The 23,928-nt window shown below is 45.4% G+C and overlaps 1 protein-coding gene across 2 annotated transcripts in view; it reads left to right on the forward strand.

Annotated features, from left to right (window-relative positions):
- Positions 1-11,830: 11,830 nt before the first annotated feature.
- HEATR6 (HEAT repeat containing 6) overlaps positions 11,831-23,928 on the forward strand; it is a 71,135-nt gene continuing 59,037 nt past the window's right edge. Inside the window, exons 1-4 of one of the 2 annotated variants that reach the window (XM_081945392.1) lie at positions 11,831-12,141; positions 15,980-16,087; positions 17,155-17,295; positions 20,141-20,256. In XM_081945392.1, coding sequence (XP_081801518.1) covers positions 11,887-12,141; positions 15,980-16,087; positions 17,155-17,295; positions 20,141-20,256 — 620 coding nt within the window. In that variant the 5' untranslated portion in view covers positions 11,831-11,886. Of the gene's footprint in view, positions 12,142-15,979; positions 16,088-17,154; positions 17,296-20,140; positions 20,257-23,928 lie in introns of those variants that run through there. The other variant, XM_081945393.1, reaches the window with a different exon arrangement.

A 23,928-nucleotide genomic window follows, 5' to 3' on the forward strand; every position in this document is an offset into this window, starting at 1 on the left:
AAGCCATTAATCCAGCCCACGCAGGACCATAATGCTGTCCTGCCCACATCTCTCCGGCCCCCCACCCTTCAGCCGAGCACAGGACATACAGTATTTTTTTTTTTTTTTTGGAGTATAAGATGCACCAAGATTTTGAAGAGGCAAATTTTTTTAAAAAGTTTGCACTCTGCAGACCTCCCAAAAATGGCCCGTTTTTTGTCAAAAAAGGCATGCATAGTAGGCTTCCAGTGCTCCTGGGGACAGGGGGGGGGGAAATGAGCACAAATGGCCCATTTCTTCGCTCATTTCTGCTCTCCCCAGCCCCCGGGAGCACTCTGGAAGCCGCCTAAAGGCTATGCACAGCCATTTTTGCAAAGGGGGTGGGGTTTTGGGAGGCCAAAAATGCTGTATTCAGTGTATAACGGGGGTGTCTCTGCTGGCTGGGGAATTCTGGGAGTTGAAGTCCACAAGTCTTAAAGTTGCCAAGTTTGGACACCCCTGGTGTATAAGATGTACCCAGATTTTCACCCTCTTGAGGGAAAAAAGTGTGTCATACCCCGAAAAATATGGTACCTTTGCATTCCCCATGGGCTGGAACTGGAAGGTAAGGCCAACAATTTTGGCCTGCAGAGAAGTTCTGGAGGTGGGGGAGGTGAAAAACGTGGTGCACAGATGCCCAGGAAAGCCCAAAAAAATCCAGGCAATTTAAGCCCGTTTTTGACCCCAAAAGGGCTACAATATTTGGCCTCCAGAAGATGGAGAGAGACCGATAGACTTGTTGATTGTAAGCTCCTTGGGGCTGAGAAGAATTGCTGCAGAACTAAGTTTCCTGAAGTGGACCACTAGATTCCTAAACAACTGAAAAAACAATCTAGTAAAAGGAAAAGTCAACCAAAAGAGCAACAAGCAACCCCCAAGTGCAAAACAAATTAAAGTTTTAATGTGTGCATTGTATAATGGACTGTAAAATTGGCCATGCCCACCCAGTCATGTGACCTGGCCTTCCCCCACCCAGTCACATGACCGCCTAGCCACGCACGCATGCCCCATCCGGCCCCCCAACAGTCTGACCATGAATCCCCCCCCCCATTTAAAAAGTTTGAGGACCCCCTGATGTACACAATTTGGGGTATATTGGGGGAGGCGCTAAGTTACAGGTAATCCTTGATTTAACAGTTCATTTAGTGACTTCAAAATTAGAACGGCACTGAAAAAAGTGCTATGATCGTTTTTTTCACGCTTGCGACTGTTACAGCATCCCTGTGGTCACGTGATCAAAATCCAGATGCTTTGCAACTAACTCATTTGTGACAGTCGCCATGTCCTGGGGTCATGTGATCACTTTTAGTGACCTGACAAAGTTAGTGGGGAAGCCAGATTCACTTAACCAAGTTACTTAACTGCAGTGATTTACTTAATCGTGGCAATGAGGTCGTAAAATGAGGCAAAATTTTTGTTCTTAACTCGCTTAGCAACAGACATTTTGAGCTCAATTGTGATGAGGATTATTTGTACTCCAGGTCAACTTTATGACTGTTGAATTTAAAGGCACCCTTCTGGCTATTATAGCAACTCTGGGTGGCTCACACCATAATACAAAAATGATTAAGCATTAAATACTAAAGAGCAGGGGGTGGGCATCTTCCCTCTAACCCATCAGCTACTCCCAGCATTGTTAGTTGTGAAGTCATGTCCAATCCATCATGACTCCATGGACAGCATTCCTCCAGGCCTTCCTGTCCTCTACCATCCTCGTGTCCATTTAAGCTCACGCCGACTGCTTTGGTGACTCCATCCAGCCACCTCATTCTCTGTCGTCCCCTTCTTTTGCCCTCCCCTTCTTTTGCCCTCCCCAGCTGGCTGGGGAATTCTGGGAGTTAAAGTCCAGACATCTTCAAGATGCCAAGGTTGAGAAACACTGCTCTAGAGAGGCACTCTGAACTCATGGGGCTATCTGGTAGCTTCTGTTCTTCCCAATTGTATTGACTTGCAAACAGCAACACCTAGCTACCTACCTGTCCTTTGTCCTCTGATCAGGGCACACCTGAGGATCTGAGGATGGCAGTGTGATGGAGGAATGCAATTCATGTTGCTAGTTTCTGGGCAAGACCTCTTTAATGTGTACCTATTTTAAGCTTGTATTTCATATTTTAAATTTGATGTTATATAGTATGCCTTATTTTAGTTGGAAGGGATCAATCTAGGTCACCTAGTCCAACCCCACCCCAAGCAGGAGACCCTACACCATTTCTGACAGATGGTAGTCCAGCCTCTTCTTGAAAGCTTCCATTGGTGAAGCTCCCACAACTTCTGAAGGCTTCTATTCCATTGGTTGATTGTTCTCCCTGTCAGAAAGTCTCTCCTTATTTCCAGGTTGAATCTCTCCTTGTTCAGTTTCCATACATTATTCCTTGTCTGGCCTTCGGGTGCTTTGGAAAATAGTTTGACCCCCTCCTCTCTATGGCAATAGCAGTATCATGTCTCCCCTGGTCCTTCTCTTCACTAGACTAGCCAGGTTCAGTCTCTGCAACATTCATTGTGTGTTTTAGCCTCCAGTCCCCTAATTATCTTTCTTGCTCTTCTCTGCACTCTTTCTAGAATCTCAACATCTTTTTTATAGCGTGGTGACCAAAACTGGATGCCGTATTCTAGGTGTGGCCTTAGGTAAAGGTTCCCCTCACACATATGTGCTAGTCATTCCAGACTCTAGGGGGCAGTGCTCATCTCCATTTCAAAGCCAAAGAGCCAGCACTGTCTGAAGACGTCTCCGTGGTCATGTGGCCGGCATAACTAAACGCCGAAGGCGCATGGAACGCTGTTACCTTCCCACCAAAGGCGGTTCCTATTTTTCTACTTGCATTTTTTACATGCTTTCAAACTGCTAAGTTGGCAGAAGCTGGGACAAGTCATGGGAGCTCACTCCGTTACGCAGCGCTAGGGATTCGAACCGCCGACCTTTCTGATCGACAAGCTCAGCGTCTTAGCCACTGCATCCCCTCTAGGTGTGGTCTTACTAAGGCTTTATTTATAGAGTGGTATTAGTACCTCACTTGATCTTGATTGTATCCCTCTGTTAATTGGCTTTTTCGGCTGTTGCCGCACACTGTTGGTTCATATCTAATTGGTTGTTCTATTAAATGCTTCCGACCCTAATAAGCAAACCTCAGAACTAGCCTTAGTTTGGCTCCCAGCTGGGTGGGTCTTGAGAGTCCTAATCTGCGTACACATATGTGTACACACGCCAGTTGCTGTGGTGAGTGACAAGTGTCTGGTGTGTTTCTTTGCCCAACTCTTGTTTCTATGCAATCATCAGTGCCTAAACATCAATGCAAAGGGAGGCTCCTGTGAACAACGGTGGTGGGAAGCATTTTGTGTGGCTCTATAACATTTTCCGAGCTGCTTAAGGCTTTTGCAGAAGAAACTTTCCTTTAGCTTCCAAAGCGATTGTCTTGCATGGCGTGATTTATGCACAATGTATGTGCATAGCCAAGGGAAGCAGGGAGCAGTTTTTGCATGAGAAACACAGCCATTCCCCTCGTCAAATTTAATCCCCCTCCTCCTGCCTTCCTTCCCCCACCCCATCTCTTCCCCCTTCTCCTTCCCTCTCCTTGATGCCTAGTTGAATTCCAGCCTGAATCCCTACTTCAAAATAACTGTAATTATCTCTAATTGCCATGATTATTTCAGGTTTTTTAGTATGCAGAAATTGGTGTGGGCTCTTTATCCACATGGGTGCCAGAAATATGCAGCTAAAATGCTCAGATTGAGACTTGTGAGTGTGTCTGGTGTGTGTGTTTGAGAGTGGGAGACGCTTATAAAATCTGCCAATGCAGCCAAGTGATGTTGAACCGTTAGGAAAAAAAACCCCTGTTTTTCTTGATAAGATAGGAAAACAGGTGTACAGGAAGTCCTCAACTTACGACCACAATTGAGCCCAAGATTTCTGTTGCTAAGTGTGAAATCGGTTACGTCAGTTTTGCCCCATTTTACGACTTTTCTCGCCACATTTCTTAAGGGCATCACTGCAGTTCTTAAATTCGTATCACAGTTGTTAAGGGATTCTGGTTCCTCCATCGACTTTGCTTGTCCAGTAGGTCGCAAAAGGGGATCGCATGACCCCGGGACATTGGAAGAAGTATCACGTCAGATGCTGCAAGATGAGAGAAGGACGACTCCGCTGGTGTGGACATGTCCAGAGAGCAGCTCACCTTCCACTGTGGCTAAGACTGCCTACCAAGTAGAAGTCAGCGGCTGGCGACCTCGCGGGCATCCGAAACAGAGGTGGCAAGACACATCAACAAAGATATGCAAGCTTCAGGCCTGTGCCGCAGAGACGCAGCTGACCATGCAAAGTAGCGTTCAATGATCCGAAAAGCGGGCTCTACATCTGCAGGAATAGAAGAGGAAGTCTCCCGCAATGCGCTCTGCCCCCCACGCATGCAGGGCAGAGACCCCAAAATCAGCTTGCTGGCAGGAGCCGCGCACGCAGGCACGAAAGAATGAAGCTGAGATGACGGCTGGTGCCACCGGTTTGCCATCATGGACCAATATGATTCCTACTCCCCGGCACTTCAGTCAGAATCTGCATTCTTCCACCTTGTATCCCTAGTGAAGGCTAACCTTTTTTGGATCGCGTGCCGAAAGTGGGGGGGGGGGGAGCGCAGGGGGGGGGTCATGCGTGGGCGTGCCCATACTCATAATGCTTTGCGCACAACCGTTGCGTGCATGCTTGCGTGACCCTTCCCCCGCATTTGCCGCACTTTTTTCGCCCTCCCCAGGCTCCAGAGGCTTTCTAGGAGCCTGGGGAGGGCGAAAACAAACTCCCCTGCTCCCCCCCTCCCAGAGGCCCTCCAGAGGCTTCAGGAGCTTCCCGGAAGTGGCCCTATGAGCAAACCGGAAGTTCATTCCCAAATTTCTAGGTTTGCCTGTAGGGCCAGTTTTTCATGCTCCGGAGGCTTCAAGGAAGCCTCCAGAGGGTGAAAAACAGCCCTAAAAGAAGGCCGAAGTCAGCTGGCCAGCGCGCATGTGTGCGCTGGAGCTGACAGGACAATGCCCGCGTGCCCGAACAAATGGCTCCATGTGCCACCTGTGGCATGCGTGCCATAGGTTCGCCATCACAGTTGTATCCAATCATCTTAAGTCAGGAGTGTCAAAGTTGATTTCATTGAAGGCCAAATCAGGGTTGTGTTTGACTTCGGAGGGCTGGGAGGGTGTGGCCATGATGGGCATGACATGGGACTGGTGTCTGGGGTGTCCTGTGGGGGTCAAATGCTAAGGCAGGATTTCCCTGAGACCCTCCCTCTCTCTCATTATAATCTTCCTTTCCTTTCCTTTCCTTTTCTTTCCTTTTTCCTCTTTTTCCTTCCCTCTTCCTTCTCCTTTCTTCTTCCTTCCCCTCTTTCCTTATTTTTCCTTCCTGCCTCTTTTCCCATCTTTCCTTCTTTGTCTTTCCGCTTTCCCCTTCTCCTTTCCTGTCCCTTCATGCATGCTTAAATGCAAAGGGGGAAACAAATCTCCCTTTGTTTTTGTTCGTTTTGATAGCCATCTGGGAAATATTCTGCCCTTTTAATATCTCCTAAAATATCTCATTTTTCTAGGAGAGGGATGGGCGCTTGCTTCCTACAGTGGGATTTCATGACCCCAGAGCACCCCAACCACCCTAACAGTGACGTGCGGTGAGGTTTATGACTGGTGAGGCACTGACACAGTGCTGGGTTTCAAATATTTTTAGACTTGTGGACTTCAACTCCCAGAATTCCACAGCCAGGCATGCTCAGTTCCAATTTAAAGCGACAGCATTTGTTTTTCTCCTTTGCTCCTTCTTTGTTTTTCTTTTTCTTCTCCTTCCCCTCCTTCCTCCCTCTCTCCCTTCCTCCCCCTCTCTCAAACACACACACACACACACACACACACAAGTTGGATTGGACTATCTCTCCTACCCCTTCCCTCTCTCACTCACTCTCAAACAAACCCCTCCACACACACAAAAGTTGGATTGGATATCTTTTCCAGTGGCTTGAAAGCAGCTCCTCTGCCATCCCCCCCCCCCATTCCCCTGCTGCCTTTCCCAAACACCTCTACCATTGCAAATGCAGCCTGCTGTCTGGGTGGGAAATGCCTGGAACACAATAAAGCCCACCCACCACCTCCTGCTGGCAGGCTGGGGTGAGAGGAGAGGCAGAGAAGCCGGAGGGGAGCCGAGCCTTCCAAAAGAAAGAGGCTGGGGGGAAGTGTGTGTACTACAGCATGGCTCGTTGCCTGGCTTCCTGCCTCCTCCTGTGGTCTCCTCAGTGCTTGCTTGTGCTCTCCCTCCCCAAGTGTAGTTTGATTGCAGGCGGAGCCACGTTGCCTTTTCAAACTTGTAATCAGTGAAGCTGGGCTAGATTTTTATATAGTTTTATCTAGCTGTGTGTGTGTGAGAGAGAAATGAATGGGGGCCTGGGGAGGAAGTCACTACACTTGGGGAGGGAGAGCACCAGTGAGGTTAAGCAGAGTTGATTGCAGGTGGAGCCACGTTGCCTTTTCAAACTTGTAATCAGTGAAGCTGGGCTAGATTTTTATATAGTTTTATCCAGCTGTGTGTGTGTGAGAGAGAAATGAATGTGGGCCTGGGGAGGAAGTCACTACACTTGGGGAGGGAGAGCACCAGTGAGGTTAAGCAGAGTCATCCACGGTGAGGCAGCAACTAGCTCAGCTTTTTCCTTTTACTTTTTTTTTTCATGATGAGAGTGGTGAGGCTGTGCCTCACCTGCCTCACCTGACTGCACGTCACTGCACCCTAAATATGACCAAGTGACCATGGGAATACTGAAAGGGTCGTAACTGTGAAAAACAATAATAACTCACTTTTTTCAGTGCAGTTATAACTTTGAACGGTCACTACGGTATATGAACTGCTGTGTCATAAACTACCGCTATGTCAGTCGTGGCAAACCTTTATCACCTCGGATGCCAAAAGCTTGCGTGCCCACCCCCATAATTTATTGCCCCCCCATGCCATGCCCCTTGTGCATACTTGCGTGATTCCCCCCCCCTGCTGCCCCACCCATGCGCGCACTGCTTTCTTGGAGTCTGGGGAGGGCGAAAACGGCCTCCCCTGTCCCCCCGGAGGCCAGAAACGGCCTGTTTTCCGACTTCTGGTGAGCCTGGTAGGTTTTTTTTGCCCTACCCAGGCTCCAGAGGCTTCGTAGGAGAGGTGAAAAACAGTCCAAAACGCAAACCGGAAGTTTAGGAATGGTGAAAAACGGCCGAAAATCAAGGCCGTAAATCTGACAGGGCAACATCTCGCATGCCCTCAGACATGGCATGCCATAGGTTTGCCATCACGGCCCTAGGTCATACACATTTAAATGTGGAAATCTACAATATACCTGTCTCCTTTCGAGAAATAAGAAGCAACATTGCAAATTTCAATCTGAATTTCAGCATTGGCTCCATTCTATATCTGTTTGGCCTTAAAGATGGTCTTTTCCACATTAAATCCTTTATCATGATCACCTCCTAAAGAACTCCTTACATTCCCCCAGCAGATTAGATACAGACATTAGACAATAAGACTTAATGCTAGAGCAGGCAAAATGCCACACACATTTAAAACCGATTTCCAACTATTTATTTGCCTAAAAGCTGCGATTTTGCCTCCACAATATACTATTAGGGATCATTCTTTTTTTTTCTTTTGCTTAAAGTAAACATCGTCTTTTTCTTAGATGTGATGTTACAGCTGGGTAGACTTTTAATGCAGCAGCGGAATGAAGCATTTTTCTATTCGTCTTTCCTAATGTTGGAAGAAACGTCCTTCTGGGTTCGGTTCCAAGTGGGGGAAAAGACACTGGATTCATGGAAGTTTCTTGGAAAGATGGTTTTAATGGTGGATAGGATCACATGGGCAAAAAAGGCACATGGGAGAGAGAGGAAGAGAGAGATTTATACCTTCTTCTGGGCTTGAGCTTGTATTCTAATTGGTAGTCAGACTCCCATAGGGCCATGCAGGGACAACTCTGTAGGCCAGGGGTGTCCAAACTTGGGAACTTTAAGACTTGTGGACTTCAACTCCCAGAATTCCCCAGCCAGCCATGCTGGCTGGGGAATTCTGGAAGTTGAAGTCCACAAGTCTTAAAGTTCCCAAGTTTGGACACCCCTGCTGTAGGCTGTCCTGAGTCCCAAGCCTGGTTGACTCTTGCTGGGTGATGATGTAATAAAAGGGCTTTGGGATTCCTACTATGGCTCTGCCGGAAGGAGGTAGATCTTTGTTATGTAGAATAGACTGGCTCAGGCCTTAATGGCCCATGGACAAAGGTGGGGGAGAGGGGGGCTGAGTTTCTGCCTCCTTTTTAGGAAAAAATATTCTGCCCTTTTAATATTTCCTAAAATATTTCATTTTCCTACGAGAGGGGTGGGGGCTAAGTTCCCACACTAACTCTAATTGAGAAGAGCTTAAGAAGAATTTATATATGTCTTGAATTGTTTCCCCTGTTTTCAAATAGGGCCACAGCAGTGGTGGGTTGCGGGCGCTACCCCTCAGTACGGGAGTACCAGTGCCCGCCAGGAGCACCGGGTACTGTTCTGGTATGGTGCTCCGGAGGGCCCACCCGCCCGCTCGAGCTCCTTACCTGTATTTGAGCTCTTCGGCGCTTCCATGCACGCGCATGGAGCTTACAGCGCCTCTCTGCCGAGCAGCTAGAGTGTTGCAGAGGCGTCGCAGAGCGTCACAGGAGGTAAGGATGCATGCGCGCACTGCACACGTGCATGTGGGGGACACCAGGCCCCGTTGCGCCATACCGGTTGCACCGGGATCCGGAACCCACCACTGGGCCACAGTCACGCTATAATTTTCCTCCTCCTCTGTACAGGTAGCTATCAACTTATGACCACAATTCACCCCAGCATTTCTGTTGCTAAGCAAGACAATTGAGATTATTGGCCCTATTTTATGACCTTTCTTGCCACAGCTTTCAAGTTTAGTTTTTAAGTTAGTAACACTGCGGTTAAGCAAATCTGGCTTCCCCATTGACTTTGTTTGTTCGAAGGTCATAAAAGTGGATCACATGATCTCAGGATACTGCAAACATCACAAATATTCTACCCTACCCTACCTTTGTATTGTATCCCATTGTGTATTGTATCCCATGGTATTGTATTGTATTGTATTGTATTCCATTGTATTGTATTGCATTCCATTGTATTGTATTGCATTCCATTGTATTGTACTCTATTCTATTCCATTGTATTGTATTCCATTGTATTGTATCCCATTGTATTGTATTGCATTCCATTGTATTGTACTCTATTCTATTCCATTGTATTGTACTGTATTCCATTGTATTGTATTGTATCCCATTGTATTGTATTGTATTCCATTGTATTGTGTTGTATCCCATTGTATTGTATTGCATTCCATTGTATTGTACTCTATTCTATTCCATTGTATTGTATTGTATCCCATTGTATTGCATTCCATTGTATTGTACTCTATTCTATTCCATTGTATTGTACTGTATTCCATTGTATTGTATTGTATCCCATTGTATTGTATTGTATTCCATTGTATTGTGTTGTATCCCATTGTATTGTATCCCATTGTATTGTATTGCATTCCATTGTATTGTACTCTATTCTATTCCATTGTATTGTATTGTATTCCATTGTATTGTATTGTATACCATTGTATTGTATTGTATCCCATTGTATTGTATTACATTCCATTGTATTGTACTCTATTCTATTCCATTGTATTGTATTCCATTGTATTGTATTGTATTCCATTGTATTGTATTGTATTCCATTGTATTGTATTATATTCCATTGTATTGTATTGCATTCCATTGTATTGTATTGCATTCCATTGTATTGTACTCTATTCTATTCCATTGTATTGTATTGTATTCTATTCTACTCCACCCCACCCCACCCCATTCCATTCTAACCTTCTTGCTAGTGTTGGAAGAAATGTCCTTCTGGATTCAGCTCCAAGTGGGGGGAAAGACACTGGAGACATGGAGGCTGCTTGGAAAAATGGTCTAATGGTGGACAGGATCACATGGCTTGAGATCCTGAACAGGAAAGGAGGAATCACCTGCTTCCAGATGTTGGGTGAAGAAGACAAAGAGACTGAGATGCTGAAACTGCCTGGTTTTATGCCCTCTCTGAGCTTTGATCTTGATCTTGTATTCTGATTGGTTGCCAGACTCCTATGGGGCCATGCAGGGGCAACTCTCTATGCTGTGCTTTGAGTCCAGGTTGGTTGAGTTCCCAGATGCCATGTGGTGAGATGGGTAAAGGGCTAATACTATCATGCATTAATCCCATCACCCTGGAGCTGAAGAGGGAGATCTTTGTTATGTAGAATAGACTGACGCAGACCTTTTGATGGCCCATTGACAAAGGTGGGGTCTATTAAGAGTGAGTCTGTTTCCTGCCTGTTTCCATTTCTTATTCTGGGAAATATAATATTCTGCCTTTTCAATATTTCCCAAGATATTTCATTTTTCTAGGAGAGGGGTGGGTTTTAACTTCCTACACTAGGGCTGAGAGAGAGGGACTGGCCCAAGGTCACCCAGCTTGGCTTTGTGTCTAAGGCAGGACTAGAACTCACATCGCCCAGTTTCTAGCCAGAAGCATTAATCACTACACCTAACTGGCTGTCTTGTAAACAAACCACAATAACAAGATCTACACACCTCAGAGGCTAATTACATCCCTATTGCTGTTTCACCATCCATTGGAAAGCTATTTTCCTAACGTTGAGCTGAAACCTGTTTTCTTACAGAATTCCACTCATTGTCCTCTGGGGGAAAAGAGAACAGATTAGTTCTGTTTTCTGTTCCTTGACCTGTCAAATACTTGATACAGCATTTCAGCTAAGAATGCCTTCTGAATGGATTGAGGGCTTTCCCAAAGGAGGATTTACCTTAACTTCCCTGAATATTTTCATCATTACCGTGAACAAAATGGGCTTGTGGTACAGATGTCAGAGATGTCAGAATGGGAAGTGTTCGCTATGTCAGCAGGCGTAGAATGGAGTGGAACGCGATAGAGTATAGTAGCATGATCATCAATTTCTTAGTCGCATTGCAAGATTGCCTGCTGCGTTTGTTTGCATTGTTTTAAAGCTAATGGCATGTCCTCCAATGGAGCCTGAAGATGTCAACCTAAGCATTCTTGAAGGAAAGAATGGTTTTGAAGGAAAGGAAGGTATAATATACGATCTCCTGCTTGAGCAGGGGGGTGGACTAGAAGACCTCCAAGGTACCTTCCAGCTCAATTCTGATTGATTGATTGATTGATTGATTGATTGACTTGTCTTTCATGACATCCCTTCCTCTCAACCCTAACCAGCAGCAGAGTTTGCCAAAATGTGCTGATCTGACATTTATGGACCTTCCATCTTCTTCAGACTCAAGCTCTGTGTGATATGTGGCATGTCAATGGCAACTGTGGGATGGTCAGGAGTGGCACAGCTCCTGCCTCTTTCATCTATTGTAGCAGGTGTAGAACGAAGTGGAAAACAGTAGGTATAACCTACTCTATTAGTTATCAGCCACTGGCCTCTACAGCCATCTTGGTATGTGCTGCTAGATGTAACTTTGGCATTTTCTAAAGCTCAAGTCACATCTCATATGGCATCCTTATGGAATGCTAGACTGCTATCAAAATATGTATTGTTGTCAGAATAGAGCAGGAAGGGACCTTGGAGATCTTCTGAATCTAGTAGTCCAACCCCAAGCAGGAGACCCTGTACCAGCAGATCGCCGCCTATAGGGGCGCTCCACAGAGTTACCCGGAAGTGGCTTCAACCATAGAGTTCCGGCCTCCAATACACTCCATACTGGCTTTCATCCGGAAGCTAGGCCTGGGCGTCCCTTCTCGGCCTAGTTGCCCTAGCAACTGATACACGAGCTGGAAAAAATGGCGGCTGAGGCCTGCATGGCTGGAGGAGACTCAGCGGCAGCAGAACCGAACCCGGCATGGATCGAATCCGGGCTCTGCTTGCAACCCTACCTGGCGCGCCTGAAGGCTCTGAGGCTCGCCCCCGATCCCAGCCAGGCCCCGGGAGGGGAGAACGTCAGCCACCGCCGCCCCGAGCTCCACCTGCTCTTCGACGAGCTCATGTCCGAGACCTGCGGCCCGGGAGGAGCGGCGCCGTGGGGACCGAAGCCGGAAGTGAGTATCCGGAGAAGGCCGAGGAGCGGCGGGGGAGCTTGATGGGGTGGAGGAAATAGACTCCAAGCAAGGGTGGGTCCCCAGGATCAGGGGTCTCCAATCGTGGTCCCTTTAAGACTTGTGGACTTCACCTCCCAGAATTCCTCAGCCAGCTTTGCTGGCTGAGGAATTCTGGGAGTTGAAGTCCACAGTCTTAAAGGGACCACGGTTGGAGACCCCTACCCAGGATCATCCACAGGCAGGGCTAGATTGACTCCCTTTTTCTCATTCCATCCGTTCTGTAATATTCTTTTTTAATTCTATTTCCCCCCCATTTTTAACTTCACAGCAACAAATCTATAAGATAAGTTAGTTTGAGAGATACTTGTAGTCCTCGACTTATGACCATAACGGAGCCCAAAATTTCTGTTGCTAGGCCAGACAGTTAATTGAGTCACTGCAGTTCAGTGAGTAACAGGGTTGTTAAGTGAATCTGGCTTCCCCATTGACTTTGCTTGTTAGAAGGTCGCAAAAAGGAATCACATGACCCCCGGGACACTACAACCGTCATAAATATGAGTCAGTTGCCAAGGAACTAAATTTTGATCATGCAACTACAGGGATGCTGCAAAGGTCATAATTGAAAAACAGTCATAAGTCTCTTTTTCAGTGCTGCCGTAACTTTGAACTGTCACTAAATGAACTTGTAAGTCGACGACTACCTACAGTATTCTTTTTTTTTTTTTTACCAATTTCAACCTCGCAACAACAAAGCTATAAGATCGGTTGGATTGAAAGATACAGGCAGTCCTCGACTTATGACCATAATAATAATAATAATAATAATAAATATTTATTTCTTAGCCGCACCCTCTCCCGAAGGACTCGGGGCGGCGTACAATGAAACATATGAAAAAAATATGGACAAAACAAACATATAACAGAGACATATACCGAGACATACACAAGGAGGAGGTCGGCTGATAAATAAAACAATTAAAATACAGTCTTTAAAAACCCCTAGATAATTAAATTAAATATAATTAAAATACCCAGTAAAAGCCCGTCAGGAGCGATATGGTTAGATCAAAGTTGAGCCAGGCCAGCTGCTTGGAATAGGTGGGTCTTAAGCTTAATACGAAAGGAGCGGAGGTCAGAGGTATTCCTAATATCCAGAGGGAGGTCATTCCAGAGGGCTGGGCCCGCCACAGAGAAGGCTCTACTCCTAGGCGCCGCCCCCCGACACTGTCTTGTGGACGGCACCTGGAGGAGGCCCTCTCTGTGCGAGCGGATTGGTCGCAGGGATGTATGGGGCAGAATACGATCCCGCAAGTAACTAGGTCCTGAGCCATGGAGCGCTTTAAAGATTATTATCAAAACCTTGAAACGCACCCGATAGACCACAGGAAGCCAGTGCAGCTCGCGCAGGAACGGTGTCACATGGGAGTACCTAGTACTCCCCATAATTACCCGCGCGGCTGCGTTCTGGACCAACTGTAGCCTCCGGGTGCATTTCAAGGGAAGCCCCATGTAGAGAGCGTTACAGTAGTCCAAGCGAGACGTCACCAGCGCATGAGTGACTGTGCGTAAGGCGTCCCGGTCCAGTAGGGGGCGCAATTGACGCACCAGGCGAACCTGGTGGAACGCCCCCCTTGCCACGGCTGTCACATGGTCATCCATGGACAGCCGGGCATCCAGGAGGACGCCCAAATTGCGCGCCCGCTCCACGGGGGCAAGTTGAATGCCCCCAATGGCCAATGATGGGATTAATTGGCTGAACCGGGGAGCTGGTACCCACAGCCACTCCGTCTTGGAGGGGTTGAGCTTGAGTCGGTTGTCATCCATCCAGATCCGTACGGCTTCCACACACCGGGACATCACTTCGATGGCCTCGTTGGGGTGGTTCGGGGTGGAAAACTACAGCTGAGTATCATCAGCGTACAGATGGTATCCCACCCCGAAACCATGGATGATCTCACCCAGCGGCTTCATATATGTGTTGAAGAGGAGTGGCGAGAGGACCGACCCCTGTGGCACCCCACAAGTAAGGGGGCGTAGGGTCGACCTCTCTTCTCCTGCCAACACACGCTGCGTCCGGTCAGAAAGGTAGGAGCCGAACCACCGCAAAACGGTGCCCCGGACCCCCAGCCCCTCCAGCCGGCATAGCAGGATACCATGGTCGATGGTATCAAAAGCCGCCGAGAGGTCTAATAGGACCAGGATAGAGGAACAACCTCTGTCTCTGGCCCTCCAGAGATCATCCACCAACGCGACCAAGGCCGTCTCCGTGCTGTGACCGGGGCGGAAGCCGGACTGGCGCGGGTCTAGATAATCATTTTCCTCCAGATGTCGTGGAAACTGGTAGGCCACCACACTCTCTACAACCTTCGCCAAAAAGGGAAGGTTGGAGACAGGACGATAATTGGCCAGCTCCAAAGGGTCCAGGGAAGGCTTCTTGAGCAAGGGTCTCACCACCGCCTCTTTCAAGGCGGCCGGGAGAGACCCCTCGCTCAGCGAAGCATTCACTAGGCCCAGGAGCCAGTCTCGTGTAACCTCCCAGGATGCCAGTACAAGCCAGGAGGGGCACAGGTCCAATAAACATGTGGTGGGTCGCAGTCGTCCACGCAATCTGTCCAAATCCTCGATGGCAACCAAGTCAAACTCCTCCCAGGTCGATTCCTCAAGACTTGCCACAGACGTCTCCATTGGACCACTAACAGGGACCCAATCCTTCCGAATTTGAGCGATTTTATCCTGCAGATATTTCCCAAATTCCTCTGCTCTGCCCTGTAGAGGGGCCTCCCGCGGCCTCTGAAACAAGAGGGAGCGGGACACCCGAAACAGGGCGGCAGGGCGGTTCTCCGCGGATGCAATGAGAGTGGCACAATATTGGCGTTGGCCACTCTCAATGCCACGAGGTACGTCCTTAAATGGGCTCGTGCCTGTGTTCGATCAAATTCGGAGCGAGAGGATCTCCAACGACTCTCTAGACGTCTCTTGCGGCACTTCATCACCCTTAGCTCCTCGGTAAACCAAGGGGCTAGGGTGGATCGTTGCCGCCGGAGAGGCCGCAAAGGCGCCACCCGGTTCAAGGCCCCGGTAGTTGCATTATTCCACGCAACTACCAGGTCCTCTACCCGGGGGCGGGTCAAGGTTACAGGAGGTGGCCCAAGCTCCGTCTGGAACCTATCAGGTTCCATCAGGCGCCTGGGGCGGAACCATCTGGAACTTTCCGGTTCCGCCTCCCCGCAGCGGGAGGTAGCACCAGGGAAGTCAAGACGGAGGAGTGAGTGATCTGACCATGACAGGGGAGTGATGGTTAAGTCCCCTCCTCCCAGATCACTCAGCCACTGGCCAGAGACAAAAACAAGGTCCAGAGTGTGTCCTCCCTCGTGTGTCGGGCCATAATTGAGCCAAAATTTCTATGTTATGCAAGACAGTTGTTAAGTGAGTTTTGCTCCATTTTATGACCTTTCTTGGCACAGTTGTTAAGTGAATCACTGCACTTGTTAAGTTAGTAACATGGTTAAATGAATCTGGCTTCCCCATTGACTTTGCTTGCCAGAATGTCGCAAAAAAGGATCACATCACCCCGGGACAATGCAACCTTCATAAATATGAGCCAGCTGCCAAGCGTCTTAATTTTGATCATGTGACCATAGGAGATGCTGAAATGGTAATAATAGTGAAAAATGGTCATGAGTCACTTTTTTCAGTGCAGTTATAATTTTGAACAGTAACTAAATGAACTGTTATAAGTTGAGGATTATCTGTATTGTCAATTCAATTTCATCTCTGTGTCTTTCAGGGTATTAAGAGTAACTAATACACCCTTTTTTTGTCTTCTTTTATATGACAGGACATTTGTGAACTAATTGTCCAAGCTTGTAAACTAGTCCAACTTAATCAAGAACATCTTGTCAATAAAGTGTGCCAATTAATTCACCAGCTGCTCAACAGATTCCAGGTGAGAAAACTGTATTTTTTGCCATATTCTGGTGAAGCATCTAATTTTAAGTCAGCTACGGTTTCAACTATACTGTCCATGGGGTTTTCATGGCAAAGATACTGGAGTGGGTTGCCATTTTCTTCTCCAGTGGATCACATTTTCTCAATTCCAGGCAAATAGATGGGGAAGAAATAGAGGTAGTGACAGATTTTATTTTCCTGGGCTCCAAGATCACTGCAGATGGGGACTGCAGCCAAGAAATTAAAAGACGTGTGCTCCTGGGGAAGAAAGCTATGGCAAATCTAGACAGCATACTAAAAAGCAGAGACATCACCCTGCCAACAAAAGTGTGTCTAGTCAAGGCTCTGGTTTTCCCAGTTGCAATGAATGGCTGTGAAAGTTGGACCATAAGAAAGGCTGAGCGCCAAAGAATGGAGGCCTTTAAACTCTGGTGCTGGAGAAGACTCCTGCGTGTCCCCTGGACTGCAAGGCGATCCAACCGGTCAGTCCTAGAGGAGATCAACCGTGACTGCTGTTTAGAAGGCCAGATCCTGAAGATGAAACTTAAATCCTTTGGCCACCGCATGAGAAGGAAGGACTCACTGGAGAAGAGCCTAATACTGGGAACAATTTAGGGCAAAAGAAGAAGGGGACGGCAGAGAATGGGGTGGCTGGATGGAGTCACCGAAACAGAAGGCGTGAGCTTAAATGGATTCCAGAGGATGGTAGAGGACAGGAAGGCCTGGAGGAGTATTGTCCATGGGGTCGCAATGGGTCGGACACGACTTCGCAACTAACACCAATACTGTTTCAAATTCTCATAATTGTTTTCATTGACTTATTCTGCCATTATAAAAATGATACAGTTACTATAAATGTAGCACACTTTTTTTCTCTTCTCCGTATGCAGATGAGACAGCTAGTGGATTTATTAGCTGTTACTTTCTTCTGCTCCCGGATGCCATTTTTGAAAGACAGGAGACATTGGTTGATGAAACTGATTTACTGCTTGACCTAATAAGGTATTATCCTGAATTCCCCAATTCAAGATTATACTAATTTCATTTTTCTTTCTGCAATTGCAGGTTGCACTTGATGAAGAGAGCCTGAATTGTCTGATGCCTTATTTCATCTCTGCTATGAGAAAATGCAGCACCTGGACGCATGTTGAAATTCTGCAAGCATTGGCAGCCTCTGTCTACAACAATGGACACAAGTGCCAAAAGGTGGATTGAAACATAATTTTGAATATCTTGCTTGGAAACTTTTTCTATTTGCCTAGCGCAGAGGAATTCTAGGCAGAGGAGTTAGAGCAGGGGTCCCCAAACTTGGCAACTTTAAGACTTGTGGACTTCAACTCCCAGAGTTGAAGTCCACAAGTCTTAAAGTTGCCAAGTTTGAAGACCTCTGAGTTAGAGATTAGAAGGAAATGTCAATACTTGTTGCTGAGAATTGCCATCTGAATAGTAGAACCAAAAACAAATAAGGTTCATAATTCAGTCCATCCCTTTGGATCCTTATGGATCTTTAGAATTTAGAATAACAGAGTTGGAAGGGACCTTGGAGGTTTTCTAGTCCAACCCCCTGCTTAGGCAGGAAACCCTACATCACTTCAGACAAATAGTTATCCAACATCATCTTAAAAACGTCCAGTGTTGGAGCATTTACAACTTCTGGAAGCAAGTTGTTCCACTGATTAATTGTTCTAACTGTCAGGAAATTTCTCCTTAGTTCTAAGTTGCTTCTCTCCATGATTAGTTTCCACCCATTGCTTCTTGTTCTACCCTCAGGTGCCTTGGAAAATAGTTTGACTCCTCTTCTTTGTGGCAACCTCTGAGATATTGGAACACTGCTATCATGTCTCCCCTAGTCCTTCTTTCTCTTAAGCTAAACATACCCAGTTCCTGCAACCGTTCTTCATATGTTTTAGTCTCCAGTCCCCTAATCCTCTTTGTTCCTCTTCTCTGCACTCTATCTTCCCAATAGCTCCAAGCAGAAGGGCTAATCAAACTTTTTAGGTTCTGGCACAGGTAGTCCTTGACTTACAACAGTTCATTTAGTGACCGTGCAAAGTAACAGTGACAATGAAAAAAGTGACACACAGCCATTTTTCATAGTTACAACCTCCATAGCACCACCGTGATCGTGTGATCAAAATTCAGATCCTTGGCAATTGGTTCCTACTTATGACCATTGCGGTGTCCAAAGGTCATGTGATCACCTTTTGCAACCTTCTGGCCAGCAAAGTCAATGGGGAAGTCAGATTCACTTAACAACTGGGTTGCTAACTTATCAAGTGCAGCGATTCACTTAACATCTGCGGTAAGAAAGCTTTGGGGCAAAACTCATTAAACAAATGTTTCACTTAACCACAGAAATGTACGGCTCAATTGGGGTTGTAAGTCGAGGACTCCCTGCATATTTCTTTCTTGAAGGTGGAAGACTTAGTGGAAATGTTATGTATTATCCTGACACAAAGTAATTTGGAGTTCTTGAGTAATGTTTTTACATCCTCGGTTCTGTTTTGATATTCTTATACCACTTTCACAATATAGACAAGTTAAAAAATTTTTTTTTTAAAAAATGTGCTGGGTTCTTTGGAAGACTCCAAATTTCTTGTGGTAATGATATTTTTCTAACTATCCTTCAGATATATTGGTCCATCTCATATTATGTAATATAAGCAATAATTTATAGTTTAACGCACTACAGGTTAGTATAGGACTGTGATGGCAAACCTATAGCACGTGTGCCAGAGGTGGCAGGCGGAGCCCTCTCTGCTGGCGTGCTGTCGCCCCAGGTCAGATCTCTGGGGTATTTCTTTTGTGAGCTTCTGTTTCCTTTCAAATGACGAAACAGACGATTACAACAAAGAGTAAGGTTCTACATTTAGGCAAGAAAAACGAAATGCACAGGTACAGTATAGGTGGTACCTTGCTCAATAGTAGTAACTGTGAAAGGGATCTTGGAGTCCTAGTGGACAACCATTTAAATATGAGCCAGCCGTGTGCAGCAGCTGCCAAAAAAGCCAACACAATCCTAGGCTGCATCAACAGAGGGAGAGAATCAAGATCACGTGAAGGGTTAATACCACTTTATAATGCCTTGGTAAGGCCACACTTGGAATACTGCATCCAGTTTGGGTCGCCACGATGTAAAAAAGATGTGGAGACTCTAGAAAGAGTGCAGAGAAGAGCAACAAAGATGATTAGGGGACTGGAGACTAAAACATATGAAGAACAGTTTCAGGAACTGGGTATGTTTAGCTTAAGAGAAAGAAGGACTAGGGGAGACATGATAGCAGTGTTCCAATATCTCAGGGGTTGCAACAAAGAAGAGGGGGGTCAACCTATTTTCCAAAGCGCCTGAGGGTAGAACAAGAAGCAATGGGTGGAAACTAATCAAGGAGAGAAGCAACTTAGAACTGAGGAGAAACTTCCTGACAGTTAGAACAATTAATCAGTGGAACAGAAGTTGCCTCCAGAAGTTGTGAATGCCCCAACACTGGAAGTCTTTAAGAAGATGTTGGATAGCCATTTATCTGAAACGGTATAGGGTTTCCTGCCTATGCAGGGGGCTGGACTAGAAGACCTCCAAGGTCCCTTCCAACTCTGCTATTAAAAAAAAAATCTTACCTCTTGTCATGCTGTTGGTGTTGAGAGGCCCCGACTCCCACCAGCCACCTAGTCTTCGGGTCTCTGCTGTGCATGTTCGCATGTCCGCACATGCGCATATTTGCACCTGTGTTCACCATCCCTGGTATAGAATGTTTAGTAGCTAAATGAAGAAGATAATTTCATCTGTCATGTTAACCCAGGATTCTTCCTGCTATCTGATGATGGGGAAAACAATGAGATGTCCTGAATGACATTTTCAGCTTTTGCCTCTTTTTTTTTTTAAATTGTAGCCTTTGGTTCACCCAGGCTGAACACCATAATACAATATAAGATGGCTGAGCTTCTAGAATTCGTGCACTAAGCATGCTTTTGTGGCTTCGCTAATTCTAAGTTTGGTTTTGAATCTCTTCTCCTATTTGTTCAACAAATATGTGCTGACTGGTGTTTTTTTAAGTATCTCCCAGATTTGCTGGGGGGAAATGGACTTCTGATGCAGTTCAGCAGCCCATCTGAAACTGATGCTGAACGGAGAAGGGCCGCGATACACAGCATGGCAAACCTGTGCTTCAGGTATGACTGAAACCAATAGGTATGGCTTGACTCCTTTCCATTATGTGGTGCCTCTTCTAGGGATAGAGGATGTAAATATTCCAGCATTGGGAGGTCCAGAAAAAAAATGTCTAAATCCAAGGCCCACAGATAAACAGGCTCATATATTCCAGCTTACAGTGCATTTTTGTGGAAGTGTGTTGTCTTTAAGTGTTAATAATAGACTTCCAAAGTGGCTGAGCTGTTTGATCAGAAAGGTCGGCAGTTCGGAGGTTCGAATCCGTAGCGCCGCGTAACGGAGTGAGCTCCTGTTCCTTGTCCCAGCTTCTGCCAACCTAGCAGTTCGAAAGCACATAAAAATGCAAGTAGAAAAATAGGGACCACCTTTGGTGGGAAAGTAATAGCGTTCCTTGCGCCTTCGGTTTTTAGTCATGCCGGCCACATGACCACAGAGACGTCTTCGGAGAGCGCTGGCTCCTTGGCTTTGAAACGGAGATGAGCACCGCCCCCTAGAGCCAGAAACGACTAGCACGTATGTGCGAGGGGAAGCTTTACCTTTACTTAATAGACTTCCAAATAGCTGTTAACATTCTAGTTTAAATGTTCTTCACTATAGAAATACAAATTTAGCATATTATTTTTAATTGATTTATTTAATTGTTTTAAATATATCAGTGGAAGTGATGGAGGTGATATTGAAGAGTACTTTCTAAAAAAAAAAAAAAACACCTGGTACTCAGCACATGGTACTAAGCCAGAATGTGGTTTATTTGGCTATAGCTTCGTGCAAAAGATAAACCCAGAGTTGTGGTTTGGATATTAAGAGTTGTAGCATATTAGTTTGTGTGTGTTATTCAGCAAGTCATGACTAATCACAGTATTTGAACCCAGTCACGGTTAGGCTATAATATTATTCTTAACATTTTCTTTATTTTGATCACAATTGCATGAGAGAAGAAATAGCTGTAAAAAAAACCACCCTGTAATTTCAACACCCTGAAATTGCCCCAGAAACTCCTAGTATTTAACATTCTATAGCAGAACTGCAAATACAGACAGTATGAAAAGACAGATTGGGGCACATTCTTGGGAATGACTTTTACTTAATCATGCTTGAGATAAACCCCAAAATTTAACAAATTTAAAAAAACCCTCAAAGATCAGACTCAATGGACCACGAGGTCTTTTCTGCCATCACTTTTCTATCTTTCTATGTTGTCTAATACGTGGAAGAAGAACAACATGGTGAGATATTGCTTTCCTTAATAAGTCCTCTCATTTCATTGGATAAAGCAATTTGCCCCCTTCCACGGGGTCTCAGATACTATGAGCTGTGGATTTTCCCGGCTACCCATGAAAGACACGGACACAAGGATGTCCTCGGGATGAGTAGCCTCGGCTATGCCCGACACTCTCTTTTATTAGAATATGACAGGAAGCTTTAAGCACTCAAAAATGATTGGTTACATATAATGGTATATATAAGGAGTTGTTTATCACCATACAAAGAATCACAGTTCCTCCTAGCCAAGAGCAACAGTTCCTCCTAGCCAAAACCACATCTCCTGTTATGTTTAGCTAAAACCCACAGACATGTACAGTCAATTTATTCCCACATCTCCTCCTTTTCTTTTTTATATTCTTCAGTTGCAAAAGTTGTGACCTTCATAAGTTCATCTTGGCTGCTTGAATACATAATCGTTTGCTCCTTCCTAAAAAATACATTTCTACATACAGACAGCAAAGAAGGAATACATTAAATACAACAACAAGAACAAATTATTGTTTTTGGTTAAGCTAAAAAATAACAGGCTACTCGAGGCCATAGCTATAATGCGTATGTCTGTACGTAACCATTCCTTTATGCTAATTAGGTGAGCTTATAGGCGTCCAAGATAACCAATTACTGAGATCATGGTAGCTTTCTACACATGTCTTTACGTAAGGTTACCTTTAGCACAAATGATGACTAAATAACTTAAAACATTTCCCAACAGACCTGTGGGTAAAAGCTTTCCCACCAGGATCCTAGGGCATCAATTTTCAAATCAAAGGCCAAATTGTATAAAATATTGAATTGGTACTGGATACTAAAATAGACCAAATTACATACAACCACATTAGTCTCAAAGTCACAAGTGATGTCTGAAGTTGCTGTTTGGAAAGCAACACAAGAATTAACTAGCTAAAGCAAGATTGTGCTTCACTAATATTAACAGAAATGTAATTAAAAGTGTCGTAACCATATGTAAAAAACCATCCTTGCAGAAGCCAAACATAAGCAAAGTGAAAGGAAATCTCCTCAAAGCTATACAATTTAAAGCAGGTGAACTAATATGGAAACAGTGAGGCTTTTTACTTAAAGATATACAGTTAACTACTTTAGCACATGTTACATTGTCAGGAACTGCTACTATGGGAGTATACAAAGCAATTGCATCAGGTGGAGGATCATAAGCAATTAATCCTCAATGAAAGATAGTCTTATAATTCGAACCAATGAAATTTGAATGACTGCAGGCAAGATTCAAACAGGATCCAAGCATGTAGAAAGCAAATGTTTCATGTACAGTTCAAGTCAGTGTGTGTGATGTTAGTTGCACCCATAGATTAACTTGGCAAAAATGGCAGTGCATTTGTTCCACGTGTCATTGTTTTAGCACTGCTTTGGTGGTTTTTGGTTTTTCACATCACTGGACAGCTGTTTTGGCAAGATCGTATTGGCCACTGTGCTGTCTGTAAGTCATCTTGGTCATCTCTGGAACTGGATTTGGGAACTGGTATGACAATATTTTTGGCTAGACAAACATCACGTACTAGAATCCACAAAGATCTGTAGAAGCAAGCACAACATATCCTCGTCCCCCTTGCGGGGGAGGCAAACAAACTTTTTAAATCTATTATGTTACTTATGCCAAATTAGCCAAATTGGGGTACACCAAATTATTAGGTACCCAAAATCCCTCCTTTTTTATTTGTTTGAAAAAACAGTTTTTAAAGGACCAATTAACACGTTTTACAATGGCTTAACCTGTGGAATTATAAGAAGAAAAAAACCCAAAAATTAAAACAATGTTCCAATTAGTACAAGATTACAAAAAGCCAATAAAAAATAGGCCAGGCCATTATCAGTTTTTGAAAAGAAAAGTTTGCCCAAGGCAGTAAAAGCTGAAAAAAGGTGAAAAATAACATAATTAATTGTTTTTTCTCATTAAAATGTGGCCAAAAATTAAAAATAGATAATACAATAATAATACAATAGTAGAGTTGGAAGGGACCCTGAAGGTCCTCCAGTCCAACCCCCCTGCCTAGGCAGGAAACCCTATATCATCTCAGACAAATAACCATTCAACATCCTCTCAAAAACCTCCAGTGTTGGGGCATTCACAACCCCTGGAGGCAAGCCGTTCCAGTGACAAACTGCTCTAACTGTTAGGAAATCTCTCCCCAGCTCCAAGCCGTTTCTTTCCTTGACCAGCCTCCACCCATCGCCTCTTGTTTTACCCTCAGGTGCCTTGGAGAACAGCCTGATTCCCTCCTCTCCGCGGCAACCCCCGAGACATTGGAACAATGCTATCATATCTCCCCTACTCCTTCTCCCTCTCAAGCTAAACATACCCAGTTTCTGCAACAAGCCAAACATACCCAGTTCCTGCAACCTCACATCAATCACCTTCGTTACCCTTCTCTGCA

Source organism: Natrix helvetica (assembly GCF_964273705.1).
Source record: "Natrix helvetica genome assembly, chromosome: 2".
Lineage (NCBI taxonomy): Eukaryota > Metazoa > Chordata > Lepidosauria > Squamata > Natricidae > Natrix > Natrix helvetica.